At 43.7% G+C, this 10,342-nt stretch overlaps 1 protein-coding gene across 1 annotated transcript; it reads right to left on the bottom strand.

Moving 5' to 3' along the window:
- Positions 1–1,908: 1,908 nt before the first annotated feature.
- On the bottom strand, positions 1,909–3,258 carry LOC123397264 (putrescine hydroxycinnamoyltransferase 1-like). Its single transcript, XM_045091883.1, has one exon. It carries the CDS (start codon positions 3,256–3,258, stop codon positions 1,909–1,911), a length of 1,350 nt encoding a protein of 449 aa, XP_044947818.1.
- Between the last annotated feature and the right edge of the window lie 7,084 nt (positions 3,259–10,342).

Genomic DNA, 10,342 nt, shown 5'->3' on the forward strand with positions numbered 1-10,342 from the left:
TAAAAAGAGCTGTACACAAAGAGCAAATAAAAAGAAACAGAAGGAATACCAGAACGTTTCCTAACAAACACACACAATAAGAGGTGCCGGCCTGTGGAAATATATACTTTAGAAATAATATATACATGTTTACCCAAACGAGTTCATCTATTTAAAAAATAAGAGATATCCAGAACAAACATTTAGAAAGTAAAAGAAAAACAACCAGGTAGAAAAGGAGTGGAAAAAAGAAAAAATAGAATGAAAAAAAATGGCCCATTCCATATAGGGAGCATTTTGGGGTGTTGTAGGTGCTATTCCATGCGTAAATGACAAAAAATCCCTGCTGCAAGACCACATTCGCGCTCGCCTACAAGCAGGCATTGATGAAAGTGGACCCGCGAATAAGTGATAGGGAGCCGTCTGGGAACCTTATGAGGACCGATTCATGGAGTCTTCCGTCCGGATTTTGGCCAGTCTTGGGTAGGTTTTACCTGTTCTGTTTAGTTTTCTGTGTGTTTTCTTTATGGTTTTCATTGGCTCATTTAGTTTTTGATTTTTCTTTTCCCTGTTAGTATTGTTATTCTTCTTTTATTTTCATTTTTCATAATACATGTGAATTTTAAATTAAAACATATTTATAAAAATATTCATCATGTATTTTTAGTTGTTCATTGTGCATTAAAGAAATCATCTTGATTTTGTGTAAGCACGACGTTCGTGTTTTTAAAAATTAAAAAGGAGATTAATAAATAATAAGTAAAGTGTAAATAAATAAGTAAAAGTAAAAGTAAAAAAATAATAAACAAATGTTCATTATTTAGGAAATAAAATCACACATTTTAAATATGTTCGTGTATGTTTCAAACGGAAAAATAAAAAAGGAAAATAAGTCAAATGTATATTTCAGAAATATTCAACGTGTATATTAGAAGAAAAAAACGTTTGTAGCGTGGCTCGAAAAATAATTTTTTTACCACTTAAAGGATCTCCAACCGCCGCGCTAAAATAGCCCGTTTTAGCGCGCGCGCTACGCGGTGCGTAGCTCTAGCGGACGCGCAAAAACGACGCACGCGGCATATGCAGTTCAGCGCGCTGGCCGAAACGCAATCGCGCGCGGTGTATTTGGGGCGCCCGCTTCCGCGTGCGGCAGACTCGAGCGCTCGCGCGAAACTCTCTCCTCTCTTCCTCCTACGCACCGCGCGCCGGCGCCGGCGCCCTGCCACCGCACCCATGGACGCGCACACCGGCACCCCGCTCACCCCGCTGTACAGCCGCGCCCCGCCGCCGCCGCCGAAAACCCTAGCGCGGGGAGCATTGGCGTCGCCACCGCCGGAGCTCCGCCGACCGTCGGCCTCGCGCGCAGCCTCTTCTTGCATTTGGACTTGGTTGGATGAACTTGTGGGCATGAATTTTTATTCATCAACTTGTTTGTGAAATTTCACATGTTCATTGCATTTTTGCGTGCTGCATTCTGGCGCGGCTGCTGGAGCCAGAGCCTATCCCCGCGCTAAACCAGCCGAAGCACGCGCGGCAAACACATTTTTTAGGCGCGGCGCGAAGCGCGGCTGTTGGAGATGCTCTTATGTGTTAGTCTCGTGCACTCAACAAACACATTGATGCATTACCACAGCTCCAGTTAACAAACAGATTGATGTATTACCACACTCCAAGATGGAGCTCGCCATGACCATGATCCTGCGCGGCGCTTCTCCTTGGAGCTCTCGCCGTCCTACGCACACGCGCCCTTCCCCGTCGGCATGCTGCAGCCTGAGCACAGCGCGCCGGTCACGCTCAAGAGGCTCCTCCATTGAGCACGGCGCGCAAAGATTGATTATTTGCATAACTACACTACAATTTCAGACGTGATCTCTTCGTTGAGCACCTCAGCGCACGACGGGCGCCATTCATGTCAGGCAGCGCCTAGAGCTAGAACTTGGCATATAGCTGGCGCTGGAAGTCGTCGAGGATTGCAGCCTCCGTACAGATGACGACGCGCACGCTGCCGGCGCCCTGCCCGCCCTCCATCAGGTAGACGAACCCGGCGCGCTCCGTCTCGGCGCGCAGCATCGCCAGCTGCTTCCCCCACCCGAAGTCCGCGGCGTACACCGGCATGCCCAGCCAGCTGATCACCCTCAGCTCCGTCTCCGCCATGCGGCCCGGCGCTGGCCTGCTGTCCGTCTCCGTCAGCTCGAAGTAGTCGATCGCCGAGCGCACCAGCTCGTCGTCCATCCGGCGGACGGCGCCCCTGATCCGGCCGGCCGCGGAGGCCAGGCCCTCCGATGAGGCGACGTCCCGCACCTGGCCGTCGGCGCCCAGCCAGATGATCCCATTGCCGAAGTAGCCGGCCGCGAGCGGCGGCCTCAGGCTGCGCCGGACGCTGGCCGGGAAGGTGAGGCGGGTCGTGGCTTCCGGCGGCAGCCGGCGGGCCACGCACACGCACCGCCACACGTGGGCGCTCACGGCGCAGAACGTGCTGATGCGCCCGCCGTCGCCGCTGACGCACGCACTCTTGAGAGCGGCGACCAGGTCCTTGGAGATGTCGAAAGCCTCGCTGACGACGGGCCCCGCCGACGGCTCGGTGGACAGGTTCAGCTTGGGGCAGAAGACGGTGAGCGCGTCCGGGTGGACGACGGGCGGGGAGCGCGCGCGGAGGAGGGTGCGGTCGTGGAGCGGGGGCTCTAGCGCCGCCGCCGCCGCGTCGCCGTCCCGGGAGAAGGCGGACCACGTCTGGAAGAAGTGGAACGCGCTGATGGCGTCGGCGGCGATGTGGTGCAGCGCCGTCCCCAATGCCACCCCGCCGCACTTCAAGAAGGTGACCTGGACGGCGCACATGACGGGAGGCGAGTAATCGTCGACGCGCGGAACAAATAGCCTCCTTAGCTCCGGCGACGGCTTGAAGCCGCTGAAGTCGTCGACGGTGAGGTCCGAGCACGCGACGACGAAGAGCGCGCCCTGGCCGGCGCAGTCGATCACCGGCCTGCCGTCTCCTCGGCCGCCCACGCCGAGACGGCCGGCCAGAGGGTAAAAGGCCACCAGAGCCTTGGCCATCGCCGCCTTGAGCCTGGCCACGTCGAAGAAGTCGCCGGACTCGGAGCGGTAGAAGTAGACGGTGGGGGTGTGGCCTCGGTTGACAAGCATGAGGTCGAGCGGGGAGAGCCACAGACCCTGCCGAGGCGTCTGCTCGCTGGGTGCCACCATGGACGACTCCACCACCTTCACCTCCTGCACCACGGCACCACTTTTCCTTCTGTTCTTCTTTGATAGCACCGCACCCATTTTCCTCCTGCTGATTGAGCTGCTGAGGTCGAGTCAAGAAGAGATTTCGAGCTTCTTCCCTCTAATGGAGTACGACGAACAGCGCACACACTACAGTGTCTATTTTCATTAATGGAGTGCAAAAAATGAAGCTTCAAAATGCTGAGGTTCTTGCGAAGAGAATCAGATGCTCCAAAGATATATTTGGAGAAATGAGCATCGCTACCAATTTTATATCCAAAATGGAATGCCGGAGAATCAGATGCTCAAATTGAGCGAAAGTAGTGGAACTAAAGAGCCCAGGGTATACTGGGAAATACATTTTGGTTGTTGGTTGTATATGCATCCTATATAAAGATTTTTTTTAATAACTAACTAAAGAGTTAAAATAGTTCCGAAGCATTTTTAGATTAAACTTGGCTTTGTTTTGCATAGTGTATATTTTTTCACGAAAAAAGTTAACATTGACTTCTAGACAAAATAAAATAAAATTTATTTGCTATTATAGGTCACTCATACTATTTTGATCAAAAAAATATCTTTTTTCAAACAAGTCAAAGTGTAATTTTCTTTCTGTGGAATTTGTTCTTACAAGTATAATGAAAGGTTAATTTATTTCAAAAATACTTTCAGATTTTTAAAATATTTTGTTGAATTAGTATTGTTTTTGCATATAAGGTATATATACACCAACATTCCATAAGTTCCCTCCCCTCACCTATTGGAAGAACAGAGGCCCATTGACTATCATGATATATATTCCTTGTACCCAGGGCCGGCCCCGCAAAATTGAGGGCCCTGTGCCAAATTCTAAGACGGGCCTACTCATTACAGAAGAACATATGTTGCGCTTACGGCCTGGATCGAGTCATCGTCTGCCCCCCCCCCTCCCTCAAAAAATGTCATCGTCTGCCCCCCCCTCCCTCAAAAAATGTCATCGTCTGCCCCCCCTCCCTCAAAAAATGTCATCGTCTGCCCCCCCCCTCCCTCAAAAAATGTCATCGTCTGCCCCCCCTCCCTCAAAAAATGTCATCGTCTGCATGTTGCATGTATAAAACCTTAACATGTACTCCCTCCGTTCCTAAATATAAGTCTTTTAAGAGATTTCACTAGGTATCTACATACGGAGCAAAATAAGTGAATCTACACTCTAAAGTATGTCTATATACATTCGTATGTAGTCCATTAGTGGAACCTCTAAAAAGACTTATATTTAGGAACGGAGGGAGTAGTCATTTTATACCTAAATACTTGTAGTTGAAGAAAACTTATGTTCTTTTCTAACTAAAAATATTTTGGTATAGAAAAAGTATTACTTTTGATGAAAACATCAGAAAAATCAAAGGTATTTCCTCGTTATGCCTCAAGCAGTTGGATAAACTGAGGCATTTGGGTTGTATGGAGCCATTAAACAAAAGCGTCTTCAAGCTTAGATAAGTGATAATTTTGGAAAAGAAAATTCAAAAATAGGAGGAAGCGTGCAGGGGCCTATTTGGGACTGCTCTGTTTGAGAAAAATCTGATCCGTTCTAGAAAATGCAAGTCAAACGGGATAACTCCACGATATACCGCTTCATATAATAAATAAAATCTGGAATGTAACTCCTTGTTTTTTGTGAAGCTCTTTAGGAGGTGCTCCATATAATTGTAGAAACTGGAGTTAAAAGAAAAATACCTATTACTGTCACCAAGTAGATACCCCTTCATTTCTCCCCTTCCATCCAATCAAATAGATAATTTTCATCAAAATTTCCATTTCTGAAGCTGGAGCTAGATGCAAGCTAAACATTCTCTTTGAACGAGTTATAACTTCTATATGAAACTGTTTCAAAATGTATTTGGTGGAGCAAAATTAATTTTAATAAAATAGAGCAGTCCCAAACAGGCCCTTGGTATCCATTTTTTCCTAAGCGAGAGCTCGGTATGATTGATGGGCCCACGCACTAGCTATGAAATTCAGGACCCCTATAAACTTGGGCCATGGGCGGGCAACACAGGCTGCACATGCCTTGGCCCCGGCGTGTGTACCTTCTATATATGGGAAACGCTTCTTAACAGACGTCTGATACGAAGATTTCTTGAGACCGCTCTTGCGTTGTCGATGCTTCCATAATCCCCCGGCCAATACTTTCCTAGCAATTCTTTAATTCCCGTAAATTGAGGAAACCACACGATTTTCTTCCATCCACGTAAATCTTGCATCCTCCATCCCAGCCACCTCGCCCTGTCTCGTGTCCCCGGGCGAGAGAAACCCCGAGCTCGCCGAGATCGCTCCCCCGACGGCAACCTCCGCCCCATCTCTTCCCCGCACCAACAACCACACATTCCTACAGCTGCTCCACATCGCCGGTGCGTCGTCCCGCCCCTGCTCCCTGCTCCGACCTCCCACCCCCGAGCGCCGCCCTGGTTCCCCACCAGATCCTCCACAGTCACCCTCCCTCTGCACCATGTTTGTTCGTCATTTTGGTTGGGGAACAAAGCAATCAGGAGGCTCACAACCCCCTCACATGCATCCCCATCCTCTCTACCAGGTTCGGGTCTCGCGGCCGGCCTGTAAGTCAAACGCACAAGAGCGTCGTCTTGGTTGGGAAACGAAGTAATCATGCATGGCCATTCCCTACGAAACCATTCTCAGCCTAGGTATCAAGTCTTCTCATGCTTCCTGCAAACATTTAGTTTCATTGGTCTACGGAATTGCTTCTATCCATCATGTATCATGTGATACAGTTCAGTTTGTACGTTGGCGACACAAAAGATGCATCCTCGTGATGGTAATGATCTTAGTTTCTTATCTACTATAATGATATATGCTTCATTCCGAATTCTCTATTGTCCAGTTCAAATATTTTTCATGCTTCCTACATTCTTGTTGTGCTGTGTTCAACAAATAAGCGTTCTTATTTCTACGGCCTTGCTTCATACAACTATTTTCATGAGAAACCAAACGTACTTGTTTAGTCCCTGTAATCCCCGTTTTCAGATTTGTTGATATACTACAGTTCGTATGTTCTCAGGATGACACTCAACAATGAAGCAAGACAAACTAGAGTATATGTTCAAGAGTCGATATGCGGTTGACCGGTTAAACGATGATGTCTTATTTTGTTTTCATCCTTCCCACATTTTATTTAAATAACATGCTTCGTATAATTTATCTTATTCTGTTTAGCAAATGAGCTTCTTACTTATAATGCATTGTTTAAATACAAGTTTAGCACACATCTTCATGTCTCAGTTTATTACGTCAATTCACATATCTTCAGATTTACTCACATACTACATTTCTTATGTTTTCAGTAGAGCCACAATAATGAAGCATGCGATATGCTTAAGGGTACGCACCCCGCCTCTGATACCCCATCCTCCGCGGCACCCGTGTCCTCTCCTACAGTGACACCATGATTCGATCCTGTATACACTCTACTCCCAGGCCACCTGCACCGCCCCCACTCCTCGATGCACCCGCCGAAATCTGGTCGCAAACCGTGCATCCCCATGTTGGCCTTAGTGTTAGTTTGTTTCCATGTCCAATGTTCTATGCTTCCACTTAAGATGAGTCATATTGAGATACCGTATTTTCATGCTTACTATAATTGTTTTTGCCATTGTTATCAGCACTGAACATGTCATGCTTACATATTATATTACATATATGTTTCTTGGTTCTAGTTAGTTGGCTTCCAGTTTTTGGTTTTCAATTTTTCTAATTTTTGTTACCTAAGAATTATATTCTTCATTACTAATGTACAATGCAAATACTATCAAATGTTGCTTCCTACCTTGGATACGTATGCATCATGCCTAACTGATATATGCTTCAAGCAGTTGTGTGCTAGCTTCGATGAAGATAAGTGTTGGCGAGACATGTATATATGGCGAATTCAAGCACTAACAGGCATGAAGACACTTGGATCCATCTCACAACGAAGACTACCACATCCTAGATGAGGGGAAGTAGATCACTAGTCTTTAGGAAACATATAGTATGAGTTAGGAAGCATTGTACTTCAAGGAATTATATTGTATGAATGGACGAAGAATGAAATCAAATTCATGAATTTAGGAAGCATCACACAGCAAGACTTGAAAGAAATATAATGTATGAACTGACGAAGGCTGGAAACACATTTATGTTACGTTAGAAGCAGAAAAGTTTTGCGATGGAAACCATTAACTTTTGGTGGAATGTGGATGGACACAAATAAAAATCTTGTGTTTAAAACCTAATAAAAGATATAAGGAACCGGCATTTTCCCATGTGGAAAAAACAACTCTTGGATGCAAGATTTTGTTTTATTGAAGTAAAGTTCTTGGACAACTATTTTTAGGTCGAACCGAACTGTGATTTCAATAGAAGCAAATTTTGCGTCGATGGAAGCAAAATTTATTGTGTTGGAAAAAAAGTTGAGTGAATTTTACTAGCAACCAAAAAAACATTGGATGAATTTTTCAAAAAAATAAAGAAGAATGAATTATTATTTTTACAGGTGAAGAATGGAATTTAACTAATTTCGAAATTTAATTGTGTGATGAAAGTCGAAGCAGGATGGTCAACTCGGTTGTGAGATGCAATGATATCAAATGTGAATTGGTAGACGTATGTTCCGGAGCTGTTACATGAAGAACACAATAAATGGAAAACGTTACGTACAGAACTACCAAATAAGCAGCACCTTTCTTGAACAGGATCCAACATCCATTAGGCAATAATCGTACGGCCATGCACTAGTCTTATGGGATCTTAGGGATCAGTAGTTTGATCCCTAGTGGTTCCTATATATATATATATATATATATATATATATATATATATATATATATATATATATATATATATATATATATATATATATATATATATATATATATATATAGGTGCTAGTGACGCATATGGCCACGTTCAAATCGTTTGATTGAAGGGAAAACCCTATTTGCCGTTCTGTGCGAAGCGGTGTCGAGGCTTCACACACAGCGGTAAGGGGATCGGGCTAGCCCAGAAGCGAGGCTGGAGTGTCCGGTTTTGGGAACCTTCGTCAGTTCTTTTCGGTTTTGGGAAACTTCTAGAAGATTTCCTGAACCATTTTTTATTCTTTTTCATTTTTTATTTTTTTATTCTTATGTTTTAAAAATGTTTCGGATTTTTTTTTTGGAATTTGAAAAATGTTCAGAATTTGAAAAAATGTTTCCGGAATTTGAAAAAATCTTTTGGAATTTAAAAAATGTTCCGAAATTTGAAAAAATGTTCTGTAATTTTGAAAAAAGTTCTGGAATTTGAAAAATGTTCCAGTATTTATAAAAATGATCCAGTATTTTAAACAATGTTGTGGAATATGAAAAAAATGTTCCTGAATTTGAAAAATGTTCCGGAATTTGGTAAAATGTTCTGGAATTTTAAAAAATATTCCGGAATTTGAAAAAATGTTCTAGAATTCGAAAAAATCTTTCGGAATTAGAAAAATGTTCTGTAATTTCGAAAAAATGTTCCAGAATTTTTTAAAACATGTTCCGGAATATTAATTTTTTTCTGGAATTTTAGAAAATGTTCCTGAATTTGGAACAATATTCTTGCATTCGAAAAATGTTCCGGAATTTGAAAAAATATTCCGGAATATTGAAAAATGTTCCGGAGTTTGAAAAATTGTTCTGCAAATTGAAACAATGTTGCGAAATTTGACAAACATAAAATAAAATCCAAAAGCCAAAAAGAAATAGAAAAACCGGTTCAGGAAACTTTTAAAACATTGCCAAAAGCTGAAAAAACTAGATAGAAAAATCTAGAAAGTTTACAAAACCGCAAACGCTGGAACATGTTAACGGGCCGGCGCAGATCACCATTGAACGCGGCTACACAATAGAGCTTAATGGGCAGGCCCGGATTCATTCGCCCCTGTGCGGCTCGCTGCTGTTGGACGCAGCGAGCGGCACATAGGAGGTCCCTGATTGAAGGACATGCTACTTTTGCAAAAATAAAAAACAATCACCGCTACTCTGTTTTATTGTTCTTTGCGAAAGACCGGTGCTCTGTTTCTAGCCCAGAAACACTATGACCTTAATCTTTGAAAATATTTTAATAAAGCTAAAAATCTTACATCAGAATTTTATAGATTCAAAACAAATGCTGGCCATTGGATATTCCACACAGATGTTAAATCTGAAAACGTTCGCTCAATGCATGCCTCCGGGCAAAGGCATACGCAGTTTCTCCCCACACGCGTTTGTCTTCCATCCTTTATTTTTCACAACACGTCTCCCTTCAATCCCCTGCCTTTTCCATTTCGTCCACGCCGGTGCACCGGCGTCGCCACCCAACGGTCGAACCAGCAATTTTTTTTTGTATTTTTTTGTTGAAAAAATCATGTTAATCCGCCATAATTTACACCATGGCAAGCTAACTTTCATGGGCCATGAGATGTTTTTTACCATGACAAATTTTACACTAGGCCTATGCCAAAAATTATACTAGCACAGTGGCCAACAAAAAAACGCACTATGGGTATATGCACCCTTTTCCATCCCAGATGCACATGAACGAGGTCTCTACTACATGAGCCAGGTGATTGATCAATCTCAGTCTCTACTACTCCCTCCGTTTCTATATAGAAGACTTTTTAAAAGATTTCACTATAAACAACATAGTGAAATTTATGATCCATCAGGACGGCCTTTAAGATAGTACTATGAATATAGTGAATTTTTATAGTTGTCACTATGAATATCTTACTTTCATTGGACGGCCTATGAATATGGTTGATTAATCTCAGTACTAAAGAAGGAAGATGCCACTTATCACTGATGTAACAGCAACAATCGCAGTAGGGAGAGATTTATGATCCCTAGGCAATGAGATTAAAATCAAGCATTTATGATCCCTAGACGACCAACACCAACAGTAAAAAGTATTCTTAACAAAGCATCACACTGAAGTGAAATAGTTTATTTCATCCAGCTACTCTTGAAATAGTAGCAACAATCTACTTATTCTCATCCAAACTAAAGCTAACTAGTGCACCCACCTGGCCCCCCATAGTAGAACATGTTGCCCTGAACCTGAAGCCGAAATACACCAGTCTGGTAGCAGTTTCTGTGGGTCTCAACGGCATGAAGAC

The sequence above is a fragment of the Hordeum vulgare genome, chromosome 5H (genome assembly GCF_904849725.1).
Source record: "Hordeum vulgare subsp. vulgare chromosome 5H, MorexV3_pseudomolecules_assembly, whole genome shotgun sequence".
NCBI lineage: Eukaryota > Viridiplantae > Streptophyta > Magnoliopsida > Poales > Poaceae > Hordeum > Hordeum vulgare.

Excerpts from the sequence above, each read along its gene's own strand:
- LOC123397264 (XM_045091883.1), bottom strand. The coding sequence starts at position 3,258 with ATGGGTGCGGTGCTATCAAAGAAGAACAGAAGGAAAAGTGGTGCCGTG.